Source organism: Aquarana catesbeiana, linkage group LG12 (assembly GCF_042186555.1).
Source record: "Aquarana catesbeiana isolate 2022-GZ linkage group LG12, ASM4218655v1, whole genome shotgun sequence".
In the NCBI taxonomy this organism is placed as follows: domain Eukaryota; kingdom Metazoa; phylum Chordata; class Amphibia; order Anura; family Ranidae; genus Aquarana; species Aquarana catesbeiana.
Genome location: NC_133335.1, coordinates 205,418,424 through 205,445,403, shown reverse-complemented (window position 1 = coordinate 205,445,403; position 26,980 = coordinate 205,418,424). Strand labels below are relative to the sequence as shown.

At 47.8% G+C, this 26,980-nt stretch overlaps 1 protein-coding gene across 1 annotated transcript in view; it reads left to right on the top strand.

Annotated features, from left to right (window-relative positions):
- Positions 1–26,980, top strand: part of CTNNBL1 (catenin beta like 1) — a 76,321-nt gene that overhangs the window by 10,274 nt on the left and 39,067 nt on the right. Inside the window, exons 2-4 of the mRNA XM_073606543.1 lie at positions 21,976–22,143; positions 25,565–25,671; positions 25,759–25,900. Of these exons, the coding sequence (XP_073462644.1) occupies positions 21,976–22,143; positions 25,565–25,671; positions 25,759–25,900 (417 nt within the window). The remainder of the gene's footprint in view (positions 1–21,975; positions 22,144–25,564; positions 25,672–25,758; positions 25,901–26,980) is intronic.

Sequence of the window (26,980 nt, the reverse complement as noted above, 5' to 3'; positions counted from 1 at the left end):
CGCATTGGAGGCTCGCCACCAACCGATTTCCCCCCCCGCTATGGAGGCTCGCCGCCAACCGATTTTCCCCCCCCCCGCTATGGAGGCTCGCCGCCAACCGATTTCCCCCCCCCCCCGCTATGGAGGCTCGCCGCCAACCGATTTCCCCCCCCCCCGCTATGGAGGCTCGCCGCCAACCGATTTCCCCCCCCCCGCTATGGAGGCTCGCCGCCAACCGATTTCCCCCCCCCCGCTATGGAGGCTCGCCGCCAACCGATTTCCCCCCCCCCCGCTATGGAGGCTCGCCGCCAACCGATCCCCACCCCCCCCCGCTATGGAGGCTCGCCGCCAACCGATCCCCCCCCCCCCGCTATGGACTCTCACCGCCAACCGATCCCCCCCCCCCCCGCTATGGACTCTCACCGCCAACCGATCCCCCCCCCCCGCTATGGAGGCTCACCGCCAACCGATCCCCCCCCCCCCCCGCTATGGAGGCTCACCGCCAACCGATTCCCCCCCCCCCCCGCTATGGAGGCTCACCGCCAACCGATCCCCCCCCCCCCCGCTATGGACTCTCGCCGCCAACCGATTTCCTTTCCCCCCCCCCCCCGCTATGGAGGCTCACCGCCAACCGATTCCCCCCCCCCGCTATGGAGGCTCACCGCCAACCGATTTCCCCCCCCCCGCTATGGATCACCGCCAACCGATCCCCCCCCCCCCCCGCTATGGACTCTCACCGCCAACCGATTCCCCCCCCCCCGCTATGGAGGCTCGCCGCCAACCGATCCCCCCCCCCCCCCCGCGCATTGGAGGCTCGCCGCCAACCGATTTCCCCCCCGCTATGTAGGCTCGCTAAAGATGAGGTACTGCTTTAAAGGTTAGCTGCAGACCGATTTTCAACCCCCCCCCCCCCCCCCCCATGGAGGCTCGCCGCCAACCGATTTCCCCCCCCCCGCTAATGGAGGCTCGCCACCAACCGATTCCCCCCGCTATGGAGGCTCGCCACCAACCAATTCCCCCGCTATGGAGGCTCGCCGTCAACCGATTCCCCCGCTATGGAGGCTCGCCGCCAACCGATTCCCCCCCCCCCCCCCGCATTGGAGGCTCGCCACCAACCGATTCCCCCCCCCCCGCTATGGAGGCTCGCCGCCAACCGATCCCCCCCCCCCCCCCGCTATGGATCGCCGCCAACCGATTCCCCCCCCCGCTATGGACTCTCACCGCCAACCGATTCCCCCCCCGCTATGGAGGCTCGCCGCCAACCGATTTCCCCCCCCCCGCTATGGAGGCTCGCCGCCAACCGATTTTCCCCCCCCCCCGCTATGGAGGCTCACCGCCAACCGATCCCCCCCCCCCCCCCGCTATGGAGGCTCACCGCCAACCGATTTCCCCCCCCCCCGCTATGGATCGCCGCCAACCGATCCCCCCCCCCCGCTATGGACTCTCACCGCCAACCGATTTCCCCCCCCCCCCCCCCGCTATGGAGGCTCGCCGCCAACCGATTTCCCCCCCCCCCCCGCTATGGAGGCTCGCCGCCAACCGATCCCCCCCCCCCGCTATGGAGGCTCGCTGCCAACCGATCCCCCCCCCCCGCTATGGAGGCTCACCGCCAACCGATTCACCCCCCCGCTATGGATCACCGCCAACCGATTCCCCCCCCCCCCTATGGACTCTCACCGCCAACCGATTCCCCCCCCCCCCCCCGCTATGGAGGCTCGCCGCCAACCGATTCCCCCCCCCCCCGCTATGGACTCTCACCGCCAACCGATTCCCCCCCCCCGCTATGGAGGCTCACCGCCAACCGATTCCCCCCCCCCCCCGCTATGGAGGCTCACCGCTAACCGATTCCCCCCCCCCCCGCTATGGATCACCGCCAACCGATTTTCCCCCCCCCCCCCTATGGACTCTCACCGCCAACCGATTTCCCCCGCTATGGAGGCTCGCCGCCAACCGATTCCCCCCCCCCCCCGCTATGGAGGCTCGCTGCCAACCGATTTCCCCCCCCCGCTATGGAGGCTCGCCGCCAACCGATCCCCCCCCCGCTATGGACTCTCACCGCCAACCGATCCCCCCCCCCCCCGCTATGGAGGCTCACCGCCAACCGATCCCCCCCCCCCCCGCTATGGAGGCTCACCGCCAACCGATCCCCCCCCCCCGCTATGGAGGCTCACCGCCAACCGATTTCCCCCCCCCCCCGCTATGGATCACCGCCAACCGATTTCCCCCCCCCCCCCTATGGACTCTCACCGCCAACCGATTCCCCCCCCCCCCCCCGCTATGGAGGCTCGCCGCCAACCGATCACCCCCCCGCGCATTGGAGGCTCGCCGCCAACCGATTTCCCCCCCGCTATGGAGGCTCGCTAAAGATGAGGTACTGCTTTAAAGGTTAGCTGCAGACCGATTCCCCCCCCCCCCCCATGGAGGCTCGCCGCCAACCAATTCCCCCCCCCGCTATGGAGGCTCGCCACCAACCGATTCCCCCACTATGGAGGCTCGCCACCAACCGATTCCCCCGCTATGGAGGCTCGCCGCCAAGCGATTCCCCCGCTATGGAGGCTCGCCGCCAACCGATTTCCCCCCCCCCCCCCGCATTGGAGGCTCGCCACCAACCGATTTCCCCCCCCGCTATGGAGGCTCGCTGCCAAGCGATTCCCCCCCCCCCCCCCCCCCCCCCGCTATGGAGGCTCGCCGCCAAGCGATTCCCCCGCTATGGAGGCTCGCCGCCAAGCGATTCCCCCGCTATGGAGGCTCGCCGCCAAGCGATTCCCCCGCTATGGAGGCTCGCCGCCAAGCGATTCCCCCGCTATGGAGGCTCGCCGCCAAGCGATTCCCCCGCTATGGAGGCTCGCCGCCAAGCGATTCCCCCGCTATGGAGGCTCGCCGCCAAGCGATTCCCCCGCTATGGAGGCTCGCCGCCAAGCGATTCCCCCGCTATGGAGGCTCGCCGCCAAGCGATTCCCCCGCTATGGAGGCTCGCCGCCAAGCGATTCCCCCGCTATGGAGGCTCGCCGCCAAGCGATTCCCCCGCTATGGAGGCTCGCCGCCAAGCGATTCCCCCGCTATGGAGGCTCGCCGCCAAGCGATTCCCCCGCTATGGAGGCTCGCCGCCAAGCGATTCCCCCGCTATGGAGGCTCGCCGCCAAGCGATTCCCCCGCTATGGAGGCTCGCCGCCAAGCGATTCCCCCGCTATGGAGGCTCGCCGCCAAGCGATTCCCCCGCTATGGAGGCTCGCCGCCAAGCGATTCCCCCGCTATGGAGGCTCGCCGCCAAGCGATTCCCCCGCTATGGAGGCTCGCCGCCAACCGATTCCCCCGCTATGGAGGCTCGCCGCCAACCGATTCCCCCGCTATGGAGGCTCGCCGCCAACCGATTCCCCCGCTATGGAGGCTCGCCGCCAACCGATTCCCCCGCTATGGAGGCTCGCCGCCAACCGATTCCCCCGCTATGGAGGCTCGCCGCCAACCGATTTTTTTCCCCCCCGCTATGGAGGCTAGCCGCCAACCGATCCCCCCCCGCTATGGAGGCTAGCCGCCAAGCGATTCCCCCGCTATGGAGGCTCGCCGCCAACCGATTCCCCCGCTATGGAGGCTCGCCGCCAACCGATTCCCCCGCTATGGAGGCTAGCCGCCAACCGATCCCCCCCGCTATGGAGGCTCGCCACAGATGAGGTACTGCTTTAAAGATTAGCTGCAGACCGATCCCCCGCAATGGAGGCTCGCCGCCAACCGATTCCCCCGCTATGGAGGCTCGCCGCCAACCGATTCCCCCGCTATGGAGGCTCGCCGCCAACCGATTCCCCCGCTATGGAGGCTCACCGCAGATGAGGTACTGCTGTAAAGATTACTTGCAGACTGGTCCCGCTGTGGAGGCTCACTGTGGACTGGTCCCGCTGTGGAGGCTCACTGTGGACTGGTCCCGCTGTGGAGGCTCACTGTGGACTGGTCCCGCTGTGGAGGCTCACTGTGGACTGGTCCCGCTGTGGAGGCTCACTGTGGACTGGTCCCGCTGTGGAGGCTCACTGTGGACTGGTCCCGCTGTGGAGGCTCACTGTGGACTGGTCCCGCTGTGGAGGCTCACTGCAGATTAGGGCCAGCGGTGGAGATTGGCCTCAGACTGGTCCAGTGGTGGAGATTGGCCATAGAAGGGGAAGCTCGCCGCAGACTGGTTAATCTATGGAGATTTGCCACAGATGGGGTCCTGCCATAGAAGCTCGCTGCCAACTAATCCCACTATGGAGGCTCACTGCAGATGGGGTCCTGCCATGGAGGCTCACCATCCACTGATCCCACTATGGAGACTCACCGATAACTGATTTGGCTATGGAGGCTGACTGCAGATGAGGTAATTCTGTAGAGACTAGCCGCAAACTGGTCCCAATGTGGAGGCTTATTGTTGATGGGGAGGTTTGCTGTTAATGGGGGAGCTCGCCGCAGACTGGTCAGTCTATGTAAGCTCACAACAACTGGGGTCCTGCCATAGAGGCTCACGGCGGACCACCACCTTAGAAGCTTGCCGTGGATGAGGTACTGCTGTAGAGACTAGCCACAAACTGGTTCCGATGTGGAGGCTTGCTGTGGATTGGGGAAGGGGCAGCTCACCGCAGACTAGTCACTCTATGGAGGCTCACCACAAATTGGGTTCTGCCATAGAGGCTTTCCACTGACAGGCTACCACCACGGAGGCCCGCTGCTGATGTGCTACTGTAGATCAGTGGTTCTGAACCCTGTCCTCAAGTATCCCAAACAGGCCAAGTTTGCAGGTTTTCCTTTATCTTGCACAGGTGCTTTAAATCAGAGTCAGTGGCTTGGTATTTTGGACAGCTATTTTATCTAAGACTCCTTTCATACTGAGGCGCTTTTATGTTATAAAAAGCCCCTGAAAAGCTCACAAAAACTTATTTCCATTACCACTTAGGATTGTAGCCCCTTCCTGACCAGAGCACTTTTTGTGATACGGCACTGCGTTGCTTTAACTGACAATTGCGCGGTCGTGTGACGTTGTATCCAAACAAAATTGAGGTCCTTTTTTTCCCACAAATAGAGCTTTCTTTTGGTGGTATTTGATCACCTCTGCAGTTTTTTTATTTTTTGCGCTATAAACAAAAAAAGAGCGACAATTTTGAAAAAAAAACGCAATATTTTTTACTTTTTGCTATAATAAATATCCCCCCAAAAATATATGAAAAAAAACAATTTTTTTCCTCAGTTCAGGCCGATATATGTATTGTACATATTTTCCGTAAAAAAAAAAAAAAAAAAAAAATCGCATTTTTTTTCGGGACTGCGACATTATGGCGGACACATTGGACATTTTTGACACTATTTTGGGACCATTGTCATTTATACAGCGATCAATGCTATAAAAATGCATTGATCACTGTGTAAATGGCAGTGAAGGGGTTAACCACTAGGGGCAGTGAAGGGGTTAAATGTGTCCTAGGGAGTGATTCTAACTGTTAGGGGGCTGGACTTCAACACACAGGACAGTGATCACTGCTCTCGATGAGAGGGCAGTGATCACTGTCCTGTCACTAGGCAGAGCGGGAAAATGCTTTGTTTACAAAAGCATCTCCCCGTTCTTCCTCTCCTTGACACAATCGCGGGCACCCGGCGGACATCGAGTCCGCGGGACCCGCGGTCCCGCTTCTTAAAGGGGACGTACCTATACGCCCTTTTGCCTACCAGTGCCATTCTGCCAACGTACATTGGCGTGTGCTGGTCGGCAAGCGGTTAAAATCAATTACCGTATAAGCTGAGTTTTTCAGCACATTTTTTTTATTTTATTTTTTTTTTTTTTTGTGCTGAAAATGCCCCCCTTGGCTTATACTCGAGTCAAGCACTTTTCTGCTGCAGAGAATGACATTTTCCAAACTGACTTTGGGGCTCTGTATCTCGGGGCCACTTGGTGCTAGGAACCCCAAATTTGGTGTGCAAACCCAGTGGAACTAGCACTACAATATATCCAAAGTCGGTTTGAAAAATTGTCATTCTTTGCTGCAGAAAAGTGCTTGATATTTTCCGAACCAACTTTTGGGGCCCTGTATCTCGGGGCCACTTGGTGCTAGGAACCTTAGCTTTGGATATATTGTAGTGCTAGTTCCACTGGGTTTGCACACCAAATTTGGGGTTCCCAGTACCAAGTGGCCCCGAGATACGGGGCCCCAAAGTCGGTCAACTGTGTCCATCTGCAGCAATGTCATTTTGGGACCCTTTAGGTCCAGAGACCCCAAATTTTGGCTGCAGCTAGGAGGCATCTAGGAACCCTTAACTACCGAGTTTGAAGTTTGGGGGACCTATGGCTGCAGATGGGCACAGTGAGGCATGCAAATGGGCACAGTGAGGCTGCAAATGGGCATTGTTGACCCTCTTTTCCACTTACAGTAACTGCGCATTTCTCACCCTAGGCTTATACTCGAGTCAATACATTTTCCCAGTTTTTTGTGGTAAAATTAGGTGCCTCGGCTTATATTCGGGTCAGCTTATACTCGAGTATATACGGTAATGCTTTCACACTGTGGGCAGTGTGCTGACGGGGCGGTGAAAAAAAAAAAACGCCCCTCTCCATTAAAATGAATAGAAAGCTCTTCAAAAGCGCTCAGTGTTTTTTACTGGCAGTTTTGAAGCGCCTCAGTGTGAAAGGGGCGTAAGACAAATTCCCAAAACATGGCCTGTTGGGGGTACTTGAGGACAGGGCTGAGAACCACTGCTGTAGATTAGTCACAGACTGGCTCTGCTATAGAGGCTTTCCATTGATGTGAGGAGAAACTCACCGCAGCCTGGTCAATCCCATAGAAGCTCCACATGTGGGGTCCTGACATAGAGACCCGCAGCCGACCGATCCCTCTATGGAGACTTGGTACCACCATAGAGGCTCACGGCAATTGAGGTACTGCTGTAAAGACTAGCCACAGACTGGTCCTGTCACAGAGGTCCCATTGGTGGAGAGGGATGGAACTCTATCTTTTGTACAAGAAAGCATTCTAAAATCTATATAACAATTTTTATATTAAAAGAAAACACACATATATTATGTCATTGCTTATTTTAAGTGAATTGGAAAAATGTGTTCAACTATTAAAAAAAACTCTTCATACTTCATTAGTGATGGTGAGGTTGATCAGTGATGCAGTAGATGTCTTTGAAATATGTATGTCAGCTCAAGGAAGATTGTTTTGTACAATCTGTTCGATCTTCTATAGAACTAACAATACCTGTGTAGTGGAAGGGCCTGCCTGATTGAATGTATTTATTTGAAAGTCATCGAATCCTGACTATACATTTTATAGTGTGAATGAACAACCCCCTTTACATCTACCAGTATGGACGGCTGTCTGGTTGCATACTAATTCAGTAGGTTGGCACTCATGATTGTAATGTCATTAATAGCCAGTCATAGACAAGTTCATGTTCAACTCATTGCCTTTGTTTTCCCCCATCAACTACTGTCATATGGCTATTGCTATTCATACACATTACAATTGAATTGTACAATCTCCTTTTTAGATCTGCCAGCAACTATGTAGTAGGAAGGTTTATTCTGATTGTATAAACTTTGAATGGGTTGGTAAAGGTGAACTCTAGATATGACACATCAGGGGTGTATTTACAGGGGTCACCATTGTATCCAGGCCCGATGCCCCTTACGGCCCCCCTGCACAACTGCATAATGTGGTGGCACATAGAAGAACTGATCCCTCCGATGTAGCCGCTGAATGCCCGCTTCTCCTCCTTTCCCTCCCACAGACATTCAGCGGCTGCAGGAGGGAAATGGAGGGCATCCGTTCCTCTACGTGCCACTCCCACCACCTCCCTATCCCTGTCCTGCTGCCCCAGGCCCTTTTGTGCTTCCTTGGCCTCCCTCCCCATAGCGCTGCTGGGCTTCCCCCTCCCACCGGCTGCTGCGGGGCGGTCTGTCAGATTTGAGAGCAGGGAAGGGTCTGTAAATGTCTCATTTACCGGCCCTTTCCTTGTCTTATTGAATAGAGTCGGTGATCGGTACCAAATACTGACTTTTTATTTTTTATTTTTATTTTTTCTATACATTCATAGCTGAGGCATAGTAACTGTGTTTTTACTACAATGCCTTGAAAAAGTATTTATACCCCTTTTAAAATGTTTCCACATTTTGTCATGTTAGAGCCCTTTCACACTGGGGTGGTTTGCAGGCGGTATTGTGCTAATAATAGCGCCTGCAAACCGACCCGAAAGTGCCCCGAGGGCTTTCACACTGGAGCGATGCGCTGGCAGGATGGTAAAAAAAGTCCTGCCAGCAGCATCTTCGGAGCGGTGAAGGAGCGGTGTGTATACCGCTCCTGCCCATTGAAATCAATGGGACGGCGCGGCTATACAGCCGGCAAAGCGCCTCTGCAGAGGCGCTTTGCGGTGGTATTTATTCCTTTCTCAGCCGCTAGGGGGGGGGTAAAACTGCCACGCTATCGGCCGCATACCGACGGTAAAACGCTGCTAATAATAGCGGCATTTTACCGCCGACCCTGCCCCAGTGTGAAAGGGCTCTTACCAAAAACGTAAATGTATTTTATGTGATAGACCACACAAAGTGGCACATAATTGCGAAGTGGAAGTGGAAGGGGAATGATAAATGGTTTTCAATTTTTGTTTGTTTTTTGTTTTTTTTTTTTTATTTTGTTTTTCTACAAATGTCTGAAAAGTATGGCGTGCATTTGTATTCAGCCCCCTTTACTCTGATACCCCTAACTAAAATCTAATGGAACCAATTGCCTTCAGAAGTCACCAATTAGTAAAGTCCACCTGTGTGTAATTTAATCTCAGTATAAATCCAGCTGTTTTGTGAAGCCCTAAGAGGTTTGTTAGAGAACCTTTTAGTGAACAAACGGCATCATAAGGGCCCAGGACCACACCAGACAGGCCAGGGGTAAAGTTTTGGAGAAGGTTAAAGCATGGTTAGGTTTAAAAAAATATATATATCCCAAGCTTTGAACATTTCACAGAGCACTATTCAATCAATCTTCCGAAAAAGAGTATGGAAACCTACCAAGACATGGCCATCCACCTAAACTGACAGGCCGGGCAAAGAGAGCATTAATCAGAGAAGCAGCCAAGAGGCCCATGGTAACTTTGGAGGAGCTGCAGAGATCCACAGCTCAGATGGGAGAATCTGTCCACAGGACAACTATTAGTCGTGCACTCCACAAATCTGGCCTTTATGGAAGAGTGGCAAGAAGAAAACCATTGTTGAAAGAAAGCCATAAGAAGTCCTGTTTGCAGTTTGCGAGAAGCCATGTGGAGGACACAGCAAACACGTGGAAGAAGGTGCTCTGGTCAGATGAAAACAAAATGAAACTTTTTGGCCTAAAAGCAAAACGCTATGTACGGCGGAAAACTAACACTGCACATCACCCTGAACACACCATCCCCACTGTGAAACATGGTGGTGGCAGTATCATGTTGTGGGGATGCTTTTCTTTAGCAGAGACAGGGAAGCTGGTCAGAGTTGATGGGAAAGATGGATGGAGCCAAATACGGAGAAATCTTAGAAGAAAACCTGTTAGAGTCTGCAAAAGACTTGAGACTGGGGTGGAGGTTCACCTTCCAGCATGACAACGACCCTAAACATACAGCCAGAGCTACAATAGAATGGTTTAGAGCAAAGCATATTCATGTGTTAGAATTGCCCAGTCAAAGTCCAGACCTAAATCCAATTGAGAATCTGTGGCAATACTTGCAAATTGGTGTTCACAGACGCTCTCCATCCAATCTGACAGAGCTTGAGCTATTTTGGAAAGAAGAATGGGCAAAAATGTCCCTCTCTAGATATGCAAAGCTGGTACTCCTGGGAGCCGACAACTCTCAATATCTGGTAATTGAGCGGAGGTCTGTTCTGGCATGCAAATAATTTGGTTAGTCCAAGCTGGCCCAAATTATTTAAAGTGTTAATTCCAAAAAAAAAAAAAAATTCAGATCCTGGTCCCTTAAAGCAGATTAAACGGCACAGTGCTTGTGTGATGTAATCTGCCCCCCTGTAAACTGTAAAAAAAAAAAAAAAAAAAAACCTCCCTGAACCTTGCACTTCCTGTATCCCCCTCTCTGCACTGACCACGAAAATCAGGGCTGCTGGGCCATGACCACCGTGGTCAGAGTGCGTCCCATTGTCATCCGCAGCTGTCCTCCTCTGTTCTTCTCTTACCCCCCTCACCCCCTCCTTCCTGCCCATCAGCTCCGTGTCTGTGTCTCTGCCCCCCCCCCCCCCCCGCTATTATTAAAAAAAACCTACAATGGCCACTGCCAGCCCCTCTATTGGAGCCTGGCATACCTCACTATGTAAGTCATTTCTAAAAATGAGCGTTATAAATACCTATTTAGAGCTATCTTTAGGCCGGTCACGTGACTCGCGCCCACTTTATAGCTCTGAGACAGGGCTTCGCCATGCCAATAGCCATGTTTGGGGGGATAGAAGTTGATTTCTAGCAAAAAAAAAAAATATTGATTTAGGCTGGGTTCACATCTCCGCTGCGAATTTGCACAGGAGCCCTGTGCATCTTTTGGTCCGTTTCAGGTCCGAATTCGGGCCGATATTGGACCTGAAACGGTGAACCAGGACGCACTGGACCCCTGCTGTGAGCCGCATGTGGCAATAGTGTGAACCCAGCCTTAATCTTGTAAACAAAGAGTGCCAAAAAAAGCCTGGTCGGCAAGTGGTTACTCTCTAGCTGTCATTCAAGTCTATGTAAAAGAAACCATTAGTGATTTATCTCCCTCTGTGTGATTTAAGCTGCAGCATTGTGCGATCATGGAAGACAAATTACTCGGTCGTGCTAGTGAAAATAATGTGATCCAAACAAAGGGATTTGATCTCATAAGATTGTAGTAGTGCAATTGAGCCACTAGGATCCAACTTCAGCAGTCGGTGTCTCTGATCCAATAATGAAATGAATCTCATTTTGACTTGATCTCTCGGTAGCTGACTCAGTGATCTGGATTTACAGTACATGATTGTTTCCTTTCTGGGGCCAGTATATCAATGCAGGAGTGTATGCGGTCACTGGATAATTCCAGAACAACATACTGCAAGAGGGACGGGGAACTTTAGACTTGGAAGTCAGATGAGGGGAAAAATTCAAACAAGCTTAATAACTGTGGTGGGGTGGCTTCCTTTGGGCGCGCAATAGTAGCTCAAACCATAGGAATACAAAAAGCACCAGACCAAAAATGGTTAAGCGTCCGTCCAAGATCATTTTAATTGTTGGTAAAAAAAAAAAAGTCATAGATACAGCCAACTCATTTCAAGGGCAACACCACTCAGGGACAATGGTGGCTGCCTGGGTAGTGCTCAAAATTTTTTTTAGGGGGGGGCACAAAACAACTTGGGAAAAAAAAAAAAAATCATCAAATGCTGCCACTGTGCCAAAAGCTGCCAGTGTGCCCTTGAATGCCCCCATTCTGACCCCCGCTCGCCGTCTACCCGGCACTTACCCTGTCTTGGTGGGGTAGCGGGTTATGGCGATGAGCGGGGTCCTCCATGCGTCTCCTGCCATCCTCATCTCTCGTCCTCTCCTCCTGATAGGCATCCAATAGCGGCGCCTGTCGTTTAAGCCAATCAGGTGACAGGTAACAGACCCGAGCACCGGAGAGGTGGTTTAGTGTTAGGAAATCAAAATAGTCATTCGCTTTTCTAACACAGCTGAGTGACCTGCGAGCTCCCAGCATGGCGCTCACAGGTAACCTTTTTTGACACCTATCAGAGCCTATGGTTCTAATCGGGTGCTTCAAAAATGCCCCCCCCCCCCGCTGCTGTAATTCAGGCGCCCTGCGCCCGAAAAGGGGCCAGGCACCTCAATAAGGGGTGGCAGCGGGGGCCATAGATAAGATTCATGCTATGCATGAATCTATCTATTGGTGATAGAGGGGGTGGCAGGTGAGAGGGGGCTGCGCCCTTAATGCACGGGCTGCCACTGCTCAGGGATCAACACATGATGAAACTTGCATGGACTAGAACCAGTATTGAACTCGGCACATAAAGTAACAACTTGACATCAGTTGCTGAGCAGATATAAGGCTAGTTGGTCTGGTGCTCTCTTCTGTATCTCTGTGGTTTGAACAAAGACTTTGTCCTTCTGAAGAGAACACGGAATTACCAGAGGGATGACTGATGTCAGTGAGAGGCAATAAACACGTGTAAGTGTTACACTATCACATCACTTAGCATAAAAAGTACACTATATTACCAAAAGTATTGGGACGCCTGCCTTTATACACACATGAACTTTAATGGCATCCCAGTCTTAGTCCGTAGGGTTCAATATTGAGTTGCCCCACCCTTTGCAGTTATAACAGCTTCACCTCTTCTGGGAAGGCCGTCCACAAGGTTTAGGAGTATGTCTATGGGAATGTTTGACCATTCTTCCAGAAGCGCATTTGTGAAGTCAGGTACTGATGTGGATGAGAAGGCCTGGCTCGCAGTCTCTGCTCAAATTAATTTCAAAGGTGTTCTACCAGGTTGAGGTCAAGACTCTGTGCAGGACAGTCACAGTCCTCCACCCCAAACTCGCTCATTCATGTCTTTTATGGACCTTGCTTTGTGCACTGGTCCAAATCATTTGGTGGAGGGGAGATTATGGTGTAGGGTTGTATTTCAGGGGTTGGGCTTGGCCCCTTAGTTCCAGTGAAGGGAACTCTTAAGGTGTCAGCCTATAAAGACAATAGATCCTTTGATGACTCCCTGTGGGAGGGCGAAATGCATTGATGTGACATCACTTCCGGTCTCGTAGGAACGCCCCTAATGGTGTTTGCTGCATCTTCTTACAATTTCAATGCCTGTTTTCAGCTTACCTTTGTAAGTACACCCTTTAAGCACAAACAATTTGCTTTCTTAGCATACTTCACTATTGGTCCCCCTTTTTTCTTCCTTTTCTGGGTACTGTATGGTGTTTTGTATGGCTGAGTATTTACGTTGAAGGATCGTCTATATTCTCATCAGTGAACCTGCCATCCTGTGTCATTTTCTGGATATCGTTCTAAGCCTGTATTGACTCCCAGACTGAAAAGCTGGGTGTCATTGTGATCTGGTGAGTGGGGACACATGTGGGGGTGTCTTGGTATGCCTAAAATTTTTTCTGCGACATTTTTCTCTGCACTTTTTGCACACCAGATGTGAAGCATTCCCTGCGATTTTACACATTAGTTGTGAAGAACCTTTTTAGTTTTATTTGGACTGTATGTATTTAGTTGTGAAACTTTTTTTTTTTTTTTTTTTTTTTTTTTTTAGTTTTTTTTTAGTTTTTTTACGGACTATATGTTTGTCACCTATTATGGGTCTTTGTGAGCGCTGTATTTATATATTTTCTCACTATGGACTTCTCTTATGTCCTGTAAGATGGGAGGTGGGGCTTTCATGGGTCAGACTTGTTTTTCCAGTGCATCCCACAGATGCTCGATTTGGATTGAGATCTGGAGAATTTGGAGGCCAAGTCAACACATCAAACTCCATGTTGTGTCCCTCAAACCCATTTTTGCAGTGTGGCAGGGCACATTATCCTGCTGAAAGAGGCCATTGTCACTGTTTCCATGAAGGAGTGTATTTGATCAGCAACAATATTTAGGTAGGTGGTAATCAAATGACAGCGGTGTGGCTTTCGTTCCTGGATGCCGTCAGATGACGGCTTCCCAGAATGGCCGCTCTCGCGCGCCCGCGCTGTGTTGCTAGGACACCCCCGACTCTGATCTCTGTAAAGGCCCGCGTCCGCGGCTCTTTAACCATGTGATCGGCTGTGTCCAAACACAGCTGGTCACATGTAAACAAGGAAGTGCCGGTAATCGTCTCTCCTCGCCGCACACTGTGTGTGGCAAGGAGAGCTGATCAGCTGCATCTCCCTGCAGGGGGACATCTAGGAATGTAATCAGGGGGCATTGATCATCAGTTCCCTGATTACAATATTGCAATATAGTGTCACAAATCAGTGCCCACCATTGGCCATTAGCGATGCCAGTCAGTGCCGCCTATCAGTACTGCCCATCAATGCTGTCAATCAGTGCCGCCCATCAGTACCACCTATCAGTGCCCATAAGTGCCACTTCATAAAAGCCCACCAGTTCAGCCTATCAGTGTCCATCAGTGCCGCCTCATCAGTGCACATCAGTGAAGGCGAAAAATTACTTAGTTACAAAATTTACTGACAGAAAAAAGTAAACAAATTTTTTTTTTCAAAATTTTGGGTCTTTTTTTTTCCTAAAAAATAAAAAACCCAGCAGTGATTAAATACCAACAAAAGAAAGCTCTATTTGTGTGAAGAAATTTTGATAAAAAAATTTGTTTGGGTACAGTGTACCATGACCGCACAATTGTCATTCAAAGTGCGACAGCGCTGCAAAATGGCCTGGGCAGGAAGTGCAGGACCCAAGGTTTCCCATCAGAACTTAGCCCAAAGCATCACACTGCCTCTGCTGGTTTGCTATCTTCCCATAATTGCATTCTGGTGCCACCTCTTCCCCGGGTAAGTGATTTGTATGGCCATCTTCATGAAGAAAAATAAACTGGGATTTATCAGACCAGGCTTCCATTTCTCCGTGATCCAGTTCTGATGCTCATTGTAGACACTTGAGCACCCTGATTGGTCTGCAGCTATGCAATGCAATCCAAACTGTGATGCCCATTTTTTTCAGCAAACTAACTTCACTTTTGCCTAATAAAACCCACTAACTTTCAGATGTCATTATAAAAAGATAATCAGTGTTCACTTAACCTGTCAGTTGGTCATAAACTTATGGCCCATTGGTGTATAATGTTATAGGAAGATTTTTTTTGATGTTGAATGATCTGGTGACAGGGAATCCTTCTTTTTTTTTTTTTTTTTTTTCTTTTTTTCATTGCAAGCTTAGACTGAATTAGGGCTGCAACTAACAATTATTTTCATAACCGATTAGTTGGCCAATTGTTTCGATTAATCAGTAAATAACCTTAAAAAAAAGTGTGGTGTATAATTTAGTTTATATGTAAAGTTTTTCAAAAAAGGCAATTTATTCTTAAATATCTCTATGCAGTGGTAAATATAAATAACTAACTATATGGATAGGGAGCAAAATATCTAATCCACTCTGAGAATAACAGACAGAAGAGATATACTATTAGAGGAGAGATATACTGTATATACTGTTAGAGGAGAGATATACTGTATATACTATTAAAGGGTGAATCTGGTAAATATCAGACTCAGATCAATTTTTTTTTATTTAGAAAAAAAAAAAAACAAAAAAACAATGTCTTCCTTCCTTCCAGCAAATGTAATTTTAAGAACATTCGTTCAATTTTTTAATCGTTAGTGGGGTCAAATCGATGTCCACAGTGAAAATTTGGAAATAGAAAACTTTTTGGTCAAAGGAATTTTCAGACAGTGTATGTGGTTTTCGTTCAGAAATTACATTCATTTTAAAACGGAATGTTAAAAAAAGTGAAAATTTCAAACATTCTTTCATTCAGCGAATGTACAAAGATTTTTCATCTGAATATTCTCGTCTGAAAATTGATCCGTGTGACCAGCAAAAGGCTCGGTAAACCCATAGTTACATAGTTGGTGAGGTTGAAAAAAGACACAAGTCCATCAAGTCCAACCTATGTGTGTGATTATGTGTCAGTATTACATTACATACCCCTGTATATTGTGGTCATTCAGGTGCTTATCTAATAGTTTCTTGAAGCTATCAATGCTCCCCGCTGAGACCACCGCCTGTGGAAGGGAATTCCACATCCTTGCCGCTCTTACAGTAAAGAACCCTCTACGTAGTTTAAGGTTAAACCTCTTTTCTTATTTTAATGAGTGGCCACGTGTCTTGTTAAACTCTCTTCTTCTGCGAAAAAGTTTTATCCCTATTGTGGGGTCACCAGTACGGTATTTGTATATTGAAATCATATCCCCTCTCAAACGTCTCTTCTCCAGAGAGAATAAGTTCAGTGCTCCCAACCTTTCCTCATAACTAATATCCTCCAGACCCTTTATTAGCTTTGTTGCCCTTCTTTGTACTCGCTCCATTTCCAGTACCTCCTTCCTGAGGACTGGTGCCCAGAACTGGACAGCATACTCCAGGTGCGGCCGGACCAGAGTCTTGTAGAGCGGGAGAATTATCGTTTTATCTCTGGAGTTGATCCCCTTTTTAATGCCAATATTCTGTTTGCCTTATTAGCAGCAGCTTGGCATTGCATGCCATTGCTGAGCCTATCATCTACTAGGACCCCCAGGTCATTTTCCATCCTAGATTCCCCCCAGAGGTTCTCCCCCCAGTGTATAGATTGCATTCAGATTTTTGCCACCCAAATGCATTATTTTACATTTTTTCTACATTAAACCTCATTTGCCATGTAGTTGTCCACCCCATTAATTTGTTCAGATCTTTTTGCAAGGTTTCCACGTCCTGCATCCGCAAATACAGAGATTGAACTGTTTCCATCCTCCAGGTCGTTTATGAACAAATTAAATAGGATTGGTCTCAGCACAGAACCCTGGGGAACCCCACTACCCACCCCTGACCATTCTGAGTACTCCCCATTTATCACCACCCTCTGAACTCGCCCTTGTAGCCAGTTTTCAATCCATGTACTCACCCTATGGTCCATGCCAACGGACCTTACTTTGTACAGTAAACGTTTATGGGGAACTGTGTCAAATGGTTTTACAAAATCCAGATACACCACATCTACGGACCTTCCTTTATCTAGATGGCAACTCACCTCCTCATAGAAGGTTAATAGATTGGTTTGGCAAGAACAATTCAGTTTGCTTTTGATCTGTTTCTGCAGTGCTTTTTGCTGTGCATTTTGATTTTTGCGCTCGTAATTTTGCTGCACTTTGCGTTTTTTGCATATTTTTTTTTTTTTGCTCAATTTGTTGTTGGGCAAATTAAAAAACACAAATTGCTGCAAAAACGCATTACATGCTTTTCTGCAGCTTCTCCATTGAAGTATATTAAACCAAAAAAGCACAGTTTTGCGTTAAAAAAAGTCCCTGACCCTTTCCAAATACGCATTGGCTGAAAAAAGCATAGATGTGAACGTGTCCCATAGGAAACCATGTAAATGAACTGTAGTGCGTTTCTGCAAAAAACACATAGATGTGAACCAGGTCTAAGGCCCCTTTCACACGATCGGACCGTTCAGGTCTGCCTATCAGTTTTGACGGCGGACCTGAACGAGCGATCCATGTTAGCCTATGGAGCGTCGGATGTCAGCGGAGACATGTCTGCTGACATCCAACCCCGTCCGATCCGCTAAAAGCAGAGGGATAGCCCTACGTCCAGGTCCGTCGCTATCGGATCGGGTGAGATCTGACGAAAACGGACATGCTGTCCGTTTTCGTCCGATCCCTCCATAGGCAGCAGCGGCGCCTGACAAGCCCCTCCCCGCTCAGTGGGCAGAGAGGGACCTGTCATCCGCCGGCTCAGCGGAGATCAACGGACTGATCTCCCGCTGAGCCGGCGGACAGAGGCGGGCTCCGTAGAAACGGAGTCCGCCTCGTGTGAAAGGGGCCTAAGACGTTTAGTAACATAATGGGGTTAAAAAAACTAAAATTAGCCCTTTTTATAGTGCAAATCACTACTGTAAGGGGGTTAATTTTGTTTTACTGTAGAACTGTGAAAGTAATATTTACAGTAGCGATTATTTGCTCTTTTTGTACTAAAAAGGGCTCATTTTAGTTTTTTTTTTTAAACCCCATTATGTTACTGGCCGATTAATCGATTATGAAAATGGTAATTGATTAATTTCATAATCGATTAGTTGTTGATTATTCGATTAGTTGTTTCAGCCCTAGACTGAATTGCATTCATTTGACGGCTTTGCTTAACGAGCTCGCAGCTCCCCGTTTTTCTCACAGCTCCTGTGAAGTGCTTATATTTTAAGGAGTCAGATTTTTTTTTTCTTTTTTAGTTTAGTTGCTACTTTAGCAAGCTGCTAGAGAAACTGATGTTAGGAAATTGAATAATTTACATTAGAAGAGTGGGTGTGAAAGGGGCAATTAAACAGCTTTTTTTTTTTTTTTTTTTTTTTTTTTTTAGTGCATACATTTTTTTTTCGTTTTCCTGGTGCACGTAGTGGGCACATCAGTATGCAAACTGCTTCTAAATTAGTTTTCAAATCATGTCTTGTACCTTGTACCTTCGCCTGCTTCATAACTGTTTAATACCTAATGATTTCACCGGGGGCAGCGAAGAGTTGAAGGTTGATTACAGAAATTACAGGCTGAAACATTAACCTTTCTGAGCTTATTGCAGACACTTCATCAAGGCGGCGTGGGTTGGAGGCATCTGAGAGACGCATAAGGGGGGCATATGGACCTGGAAGCGCGGGCATCGGAATATCATCTGTTTTGCACGGTCTCAAAAAAAAAAAAAAAAAATCTGTCTTCCCCGCTGTCTTTTCGGAAGATAAAATTGGTCTTTTCGTGCTTGGTAATTAATAATTTTAATTAAAGCCCGCAAATTGGCCTCAGCACGGGGAGACGAGCGGACAGAAGGGATCCACTTACACCACCAAATCCCCAGCACTTCATCTGAGCGTCGGTGTAAGCTGGCAGGGCAAGATTAGTGAATGTCTAACGAGGGGCATGAATTATTAATTGGCAAATTACCACTTGCATCCAGAACAAGGCTCGGCCTCGCTCTGTAACCCCCCAAGCCGCACGTTTTGATCGCTTGCCTTTTGCCGCACCTTTTTTTTTTTTATTCAGCAAGGTTATGTTGGGCAGGAAACATTAAACGTCTCTCCTTCCCGGCTCCTCCAAGCAGATGTCTCTTGTTTGTCTTGTTTCAAAAATAGATACTTGTGTTGATTTTATTTCCCTTGTGGAGGATTTGGGAGACGTATTCAGCTGCACAATTATTTAATGTATTTATCTGAAGCTCATGTGATTTGCATACACTGGTCTGATAGGGTAATGCCAGTTATTAGTAAAATCCCCTGTCTTGTACTCTTGATGGAAAAAATTGAAAATTTAATTAGAGACTTAAAAGTTCTTTTATCTGTCTGGCCTGCCCAGCGTGGGGCAACTTTCTATCCTATGGGGTCCTATAGTCCAACCATCCTCAAAGAATATATAGTGGCTGGCAAAGCTGGCTTTAGGAAAACAACCACTAGCCTTTAGCTTAAAGTGGTTGTAAACCCTTTATATACAGTGGGGACGGAAAGTATTCAGACCCCCTTACATTTTTCATTGTTCATTTTTTTCCTCATTAATGTACACACAGCACCCCATATTGACAGAAAAACACAGAATTGTTGACATTTTTGCAGATTTATTAAAAAAGAAAAACTGAAATATCACATGGTCCTAAGTATTCAGACCCTTTGCTCAGTATTTAGTAGAAGCACCCTTTTGATCTAATACAGCCATGAGTCTTTTTGGGAAAGATGCAACAAGTTTTTCACACCTGGATTTGGGGATCCTCTGCCATTCCTCCTTCACATCCTCTCCAGTTCTGTCAGGTTGGATGGTAAACATTGGTGGACAGCCATTTTTAGGTCTCTCCAGAGATGCTCAGTTGGGTTTAAGTCAGGGCTCTGGCTGGGCCATTCAAGAACAGTCACGGAGTTGTTGTGAAGCCACTCCTTCGTTATTTTAGCTGTGTGCTTAGGGTCATTGTCTTGTTGGAAGGTAAACCTTCGGCCCAGTCTGAGGTCCAGAGCACTCTGGAGAAGGTTTTTGTCCAGGATATCCCTGTACTTGGCCGCATTCCGCTTTCCCTCGATTGCAACCAGTCGTCCTGTCCCTGCAGCTGAAAAACACCCCCACAGCATGATGCTGCCACCACTATGCTTCGCTGTTGGGACTGCATTGGACAGGTGATGAGCAGTGCCTGGTTTTCTCCACACATACCGCTTAGGATTAAGGCCAAAAAGTTCTATCTTGGTCTCATCAGACCAGAGAATCTTATTTTCTCACCATCTTGGAGTCCTTCAGGTGTTTTTTAGCAAACTCCATGGGCTTTCATGTGTCTTGCACTGAGGAGAGGCTTCCGTTGGGCCACATTGCCATAAAGCCCTGACTGGTGGAGGGCTACAGTGATGGTTGACTTTCTACAACTTTCTCCCATCTCCCGACTGCATCTCTGGAGCTCAGCCACAGTGATCTTTGGGTTCTTCTTTACTTCTCTCACCAAGGCTCTTCTCCCCCGATAGCTCAGTTTGGCCGGACGACCAGCTCTAGGAAGGGTTCTGGTTGTCCCAAACGTCTTCCATTTAAGGATTATGGAGGCCACTATGCTCTTAGGAACCTTAAGTGCAGCAGAATTTTTTTTGTAACCTTGGCCAGATCTGTGCCTTGCCACAATTCTGTCTCTGAGCTCTTCAGGCAGTTTCTTTGACCTCATGATTCTCATTTGCTCTGACATGCACTGTGAGCTGTATGGTCTTTTTATAGACAGGTGTGTGGCTTTCCTAATCAAGTCCAATCAGTATAATCAAACACAGCTGGACTCAAATGAACCATCTCAAGGATGATCAGAAGAAATGGACAGCACCTGAGTTAAATATTTGAGTGTCACAGCAAAGGGTCTGAATACTTAGGACCATGTGATATTTCAGTTTTTCTTTTTTAATAAATCTGCAAAAATGTCAACAATTTTGTGTTTTTCTGTCAATATGGGGTGCTGTGTGTACATTAATGAGGAAAAAAATGAACTTAAATGATTTTAGCAAATGGCTGCAATATAACAGAGTGAAACATTTAAGGGGGTCTGAATACTTTCCGTCCCCAGTGTGTGTGTGTGTGTGTGTGTGTGTGTGTGTGTGTGTGTGTATATATACCATTATCACTAAAAGTGAAAGTTAAAAAATCCCAAATTTTGGGGTTGTCCCCAAAAATGTAATGGAAGGCAAATCTTGCAGTAGGGACACTAGTTCTGGTGAGCTGGGGGTCACCAAGGAATTCCCCTAATTTACAGGGATTTCCTGTTTGGCTATGGGACATGAAGTGAAGGGAAATCTCTGCAATGGGACACAGATGTTAAAAAAAAAAAAAAAATCTGACGGGTAATAACCCTCCCTTACGCTATACAAAATGAGATAAAGCTTTGCCTTTAGTTCTACTTGAAGGGAATGGGGAGAGATGTGCTCATTTGTGCTAAAGAAAAGGGATTCAGTAAACTAGGCGTCAAACCCGTGCTTTGTTCTCTGGTTTTCTAGGACATTTTTCTAGTCATTTGTACAAGTATGAATGTGCGCCATTTAGTAGGGGAGCTACTGTGAGTATTGGTTGTAGCTTCACCCAGAGACTGGGAGGCAGGATTGCGTTCATTCTGCCAACCTATGCAATCTAACTGGGATTAAAAGGACTCATAAGCTTGTATTTGGAAACCTTGACCTTACTAAACCTAGCACCTTACTAGTTCACAAGATTTGATAGGTGTTTTGCTATGTTATAGTGTGGTGTTCTTTTAAGCTGGTTATTAGTTATCCAATGTTTTTTGATTGTTCTCCAATGTATACAATTCCCTCCGGTCATTGATCTCAGACTTAAAGGGGTTTTAAAGTCAGAAGGTGTTTTAGCTTAATGCATTCTATGCATTAAGGTAAAAAACCTTCTGTGTGCAACAGCCGCCCCAGCACCCCCTAATACTTACCTGAGCCCCATCTCTCTCCAGCGATTCCATGAGTGCCCCAGCTGTCCAGGACTCTCCTCCTGATTTGCTGAGACACAGCAGGGGTGCCATTCAATCAAAGTCGGTTAGCCAACGAGGAGATAGAGGGGGTGGGGCTGAACGGAGGCTTTGTGTCTGAATGGACACAGGGAGCTGTGACTCGGCTCGGGTGCCCCTATAGCAAGCTGCTTGCTGTAGGGGCACTGAACAGGAGGGAGGGGCCAGGAGAGCTGAAGAGGGACCCGAGAAGAGGAGGATTAGGGCTGCCCTGTGCAAAACCAACTGCACAGAGGAGGTGTGTATAACATGTTTGTAAAGTCTCTGTTATTTTTAGAGAAAAAAAAATCACTTATATATTTTTTTTACCCTAACTTTTACATTCTTCTTTGCTCGTTGCAGCCAGACAGAGGTACTAAACGAACGAGGGATGATGACCCTGATGAGGGTAAAACTCAGAGGAAAGAGAGAGGAGCCCGGAATTGGCACCGGGATGAAGAAAGAGGCGCACAGGAAGATGATAAAGCGCTAGATATAGCTGATGGAGCACCTAATGCTGACGATGATGAGGTATGTGTTCCTACCAGTTAACCAGAGCTGGAAAAGTCCCAGAATCCCAGTAGGATTCCGGCTTTATGGGAGCATTTCAGTTATTCTCAATGTTCCCAAACCTTAGCTTCCTACATTATAGGTGATCACACTGTTTAGGAAAAGCAGGCTGGTTGTAAAAGAATTAATAAGGGGCATCTTTATTCAGCAGTAAATCTGACAATTCAGCATCAGGTGTATGTGTGCCATACACCTGACAGTGATTGATTCACCACCAGAGAATATTTGTTAAAGTCACATTCACGGCCTGATAAATAGACCTTCAAAGCACAATCTGCAATACTTGCCTCTCCGTCAACAGTCCAGGGTCCCTCACCGGCATCATCCACTCAGCTTCTTCCAGATCCTGGGCTGCCGTCGAATGATGTCTTCCCAGCACACAGAATTATATCTGACTGTAAACTGAACTGCACACACCAGTGTAAATTCTAAAGAAGGATGTTAACGGGCATGCAGGTTTATTTTTATTGCAGAAGAGACATTGCCACAGTTTTTTAATTGGAGACTTTAGTTGCTTTAAGGGCCAGTTCACACAGATTCACATGCAATTCTGTGCAGTACGATTTCAGCCTATTCGTTTTGATTGGGCTAAAATCGCACTGCACCAAAAGTAGTGCATGCACTAGTTTTAGAAATGCATTGTGACCGGGTCACGTGGTACTTTCGTACCATGCAATCTGGTACGGGCAAACGCACTGCATTTGCGACCTGCGTTTGGGGTGTCAACTTATTATTGACACCTGCTGCAGATCAACTACGTTTTTTTAATGTGGTGTGGAATGCACAGCTCATTCCTGTGCGGGTATGGTGTGAACTGGCCCTAAATTCAAAGTAATTCTGAATGTTTTGCAGCATCAAACACTCCAGGGCAAGCTTCAGTAAGGAAATAACAAGACGTGCTGATCTAGTGAAATACCATCAGTTGATTTTAAATAAAAATTATTACTAAGTATATAAGGGTGGAGGCAGTGAACCTGCACATGGCAGAGCAGTGAGGGCTCACATTGACATCCAGGATCCACAGTCATGACATTGTATACCAGATCTGGGAATGTATTTATTGTGCCATGTGAAGCCATCTTACAGCACTGTTATTCCTTGTACACACGGTCGGATTTTCCGATGGAAAAAGTGCGATCGGATTGTGTTGTCGGAAATTCCGATCGTGTGTGGGCTCCATCGGACTTTTTCCGTCGGAATTTCCGACACACAAAGTTTGAGAGCAGGATATAAAATTTTCCCACAACAAAATCCGATCGTTTAAATTCCGAACGTGTGTACACAAATCCGTCGCACAAAGTGTCCCATGTACTTTGTATGTGTTTAACTTAGGTCTCTGTTGAAGCGTTATAACCTCTGTCATAATTTTACCGATGGCTATATCCATATTGGAGAAATTTCCCCTCCCTCAGTGATACCAGGGCAACTAAAGAGGGGAATTGGCTTTCCATCACCAAGATCATAGGTGTGCGCAGCCTATTGCATTAGGGTGTGCACCCCAAAGCTCAAATACATATGCATGTGTATATGTACTGATGGTGTCAGTAGGACAGTGGACAGTGTCAGTAGTTTTATTTTTATTCTTTTTAAATTATTTTATTTTGTAACATTTTTTTTTGGATGAAATATCAGTGGTCTAAACAGGGGGGAATATGCACCACACAAGGCGATTAGGGTGTGCCCAGGCACACCTGGCACACCCTGTGCGCACGCCTATGACCAAGATTGAGGCACAGCAGTGAAAAGCCTGACTTAAGTTTTAACCATTAAAGGAGAAGTACAGCCAACTCTCATTTGTCTGTACTCCTATGGATCACAGGAGCGCAGAACAAGTGCAGTGTTCGTTCTGCACTCCTGTGACCCGTTTTCAGCAGAAGCCCGATGTCGGCTGATGTCACAGAACCGGTCCAGGCTGGGGAAAGATCAAAACCATATGGTCCGGATCCGCCCTGAACCATCACCTGACGATCCGCTGAGAGCCTAAGCCAGCCGCTCCCTCCCCTTCCACAGCTCAGTGCTCCAGTGACCATGGAACCGGCAGAGCAGACAGCAGTGGCTGACAGTCACAAGCTCTCTGTGATCAGCAGTGTTTGATTGCTTGGCTCTGTCTTAGAGCCGGCGGGGGACTGATGCTGCATTGGATCAATGCTGCATCCACCTAGGTAAGTATGATTCTTGAAAAAAAAAAAGTACTATACTTCTCTTTTAACTACTGTACTTAGTGTGTGTTTTTTTTTTTTTAGTAAAAAACAAAAAAAAAACCTTATGTTCACCTAGGTGGATGCAGCATTAATCCGATGCTGCATCTGTCCCCCGCTGGCTTTGCACTGAGAACTGAGAGATCAAACACTACTGATCGCTCAGTTCTCCCCTCTGCTCTGAGCAGTGAGCCGTGACTGTCAGTCACCGGCTGTCAGCTCTGCCCCTCCAGCTAGCACTGGGTAGGGGAGGGAGTGGCTGGTTCAGTCTCTCAGCGGCACAGCTGTAAGACTGAGCCAGCTGCTGGTCCAAGCATCGGGGTGATTGCAGTCGGGATCTTTCGCCAGCCTGGACCGGCTAAGTGACATCAGCAGACTGGGTTTTAGCACCCTATCGGCTGAAAATGGGTCAGAGGGGTGCAGAACGGGTCAAAGGAGTACAGATTCCACCCCCTCCCTAGAAGTACAAGGGTGCACTGGACACAGTAATAGCACAATGACAGTGAAGTACTGTTGGTAATTGGTGAGGGGACTGGGCAACTTCGCTGCTATTGTGCTATTGCTGGGTGTTCAGTCCATCCCTGTACATTTAAGAAGGAATGGGCTCCCTCCAGGCATACCTTTTTTATTTATCTATTATTATATATGTGCTCCAACTCAGAAGACTCAAAATGGTAGAGTTAGAACTGCGGTACATTGGGGTGCCATGACGTGGCCGCTGCAGCCTACACATGTATTTGCAAATGTGTACAAACGAAACCCCTTGCTTTTAATGTCAGCTGTTGGGCAGACAGGGTCAATTTGGTTTGTTGCAGGTTGTCTGGTAAGTGAGCTGGAATTTTCGTTTGTTGTTTTTTGACATGCTTCACCCTTCCATGTGCTGCTTTGTTGCAAAGGCAAAATAGGTTGGGGTGCTTGCCATTTGTTTTGTATTAGTTTATATTTACTCGATTAAAAAAGTTTTTTTGTTTTTGTTTGTTTTTTTTTGTTTTTTTCAGGATACTGCTTAGATACAACATTTCTATATGTTCTCTATAGGACAACATATCTTCAAAATGTTTAGTTCAGGTCAACTTTAAATGTGAACATGGATAAAAACATCCTAAAAATGTTCTTACCCTTATTTTCGCCTTGCCTCAAAATATTTTGTAACACCACAGCTACATGATCTGTTTTTTGGTTAGGTGGAACCATTGGATGAAGGTGGAGTAAAGAAGATGATTCTAGCTTTTGAGAAGCGATCCTACAAGAACCAGGAGTTGCGTATTAAATTCCCAGACAATCCTGAGAAGTAAGGAGGTCTCTTTCTGCTTGGAAAAGTTTGTCTTGTTTTGCTGTAGGGATGTGCACAATATTGACTTCATCTCCCTGATTTTAGGTTCATGGAGTCGGAGCTGGACCTGAACGACATTATACAAGAAATGCATGTCATCGCCACTATACCAGACCTGTATCATCTTCTAGTCGAACTTAATGCAGTGCAATCTTTGCTTGGCCTGCTGGGACATGAAAATTCTGATATCCTGTCTGTGAGACATTTCAGTGAAACCTGGGTGACAAGAGAGCATGTAGAAGAGATGTATTAATAAATATCAAGATTGTCAGGGATGGCGCTTGTGTATATTGGTAGCATTGGTCTGTCACACCTTATTATACTATTATTCTGACTTTGGCACATATATATTTGATGTCCAAAGACAGAACACATATAAAAAAATTTTTAAAAAAAGTGGTTTACAAAAATGTTATACCTACTTGCTCTGTGCAACCCCAATCCTCCTCTTCTTGGGTCCCCTGCCAGTGTTCCAGGCTCCTCCTCTACTCATGCAGGCTCAATGCCAATTCGCCCTGTCTGCTTATTCACTTCAGCCCCGGAAGAATTTGCCCCCTTCCTGACCAGGCCATTTTTTGCGATACTTCATTGCGTTGCTTTAACTGACAATTTCAGCCAGTTGTATTGTGACATTGTAGCCAAACAAAATTGACGTCCTTTTTTCCCCACAAATAGAGCTTTCCTTTGGTGGTATTTGATCACCAAAGAAAAAAAAGATCTGCAATAAGCGTATATTATACTATTATAGGGAATAGATTTATGGCATTATTATTATTATTTTTTTTTAATCGTGACTGTCAATGAAGGGGTTAACACTAGGGGGCGATTAAGGGGTTAACTGTTCCCTAGGTGTGTTCTAACTGTGGGGGGGATGGGACTGACTAGGGGAGGAGACCGATCGGTGTTCTTAGTAGGAGCACACGATCTGTCTCCTCTCCCCTGAGTTTACACACACAGATCCCGGTTCTCGCTCTGTCACGAGTGATCGCGCGTGCCCGCCGGTCATCGCGCCCACCGGGCACGCACATTGGCTCCGGGGACACGCTGCAGGTGTCTTAAAGAGCCAACGTACAGCTACAATGGCTTGCCCAGGGGAGCCATCCTGCCGCAGTATAACTGCAGCGGCCGGTTGGGAAGGGGTTAAATAGACACAAACATCGTGGTTCGGCCCTGCTCCCTCGTCACAGGATTAGATTGGCAGCATTAGGAGCCAACAGCTCCCGCTGCTATCAATCTGCCCTGTGAGGAGGGAGAGAACTTCTGTTCT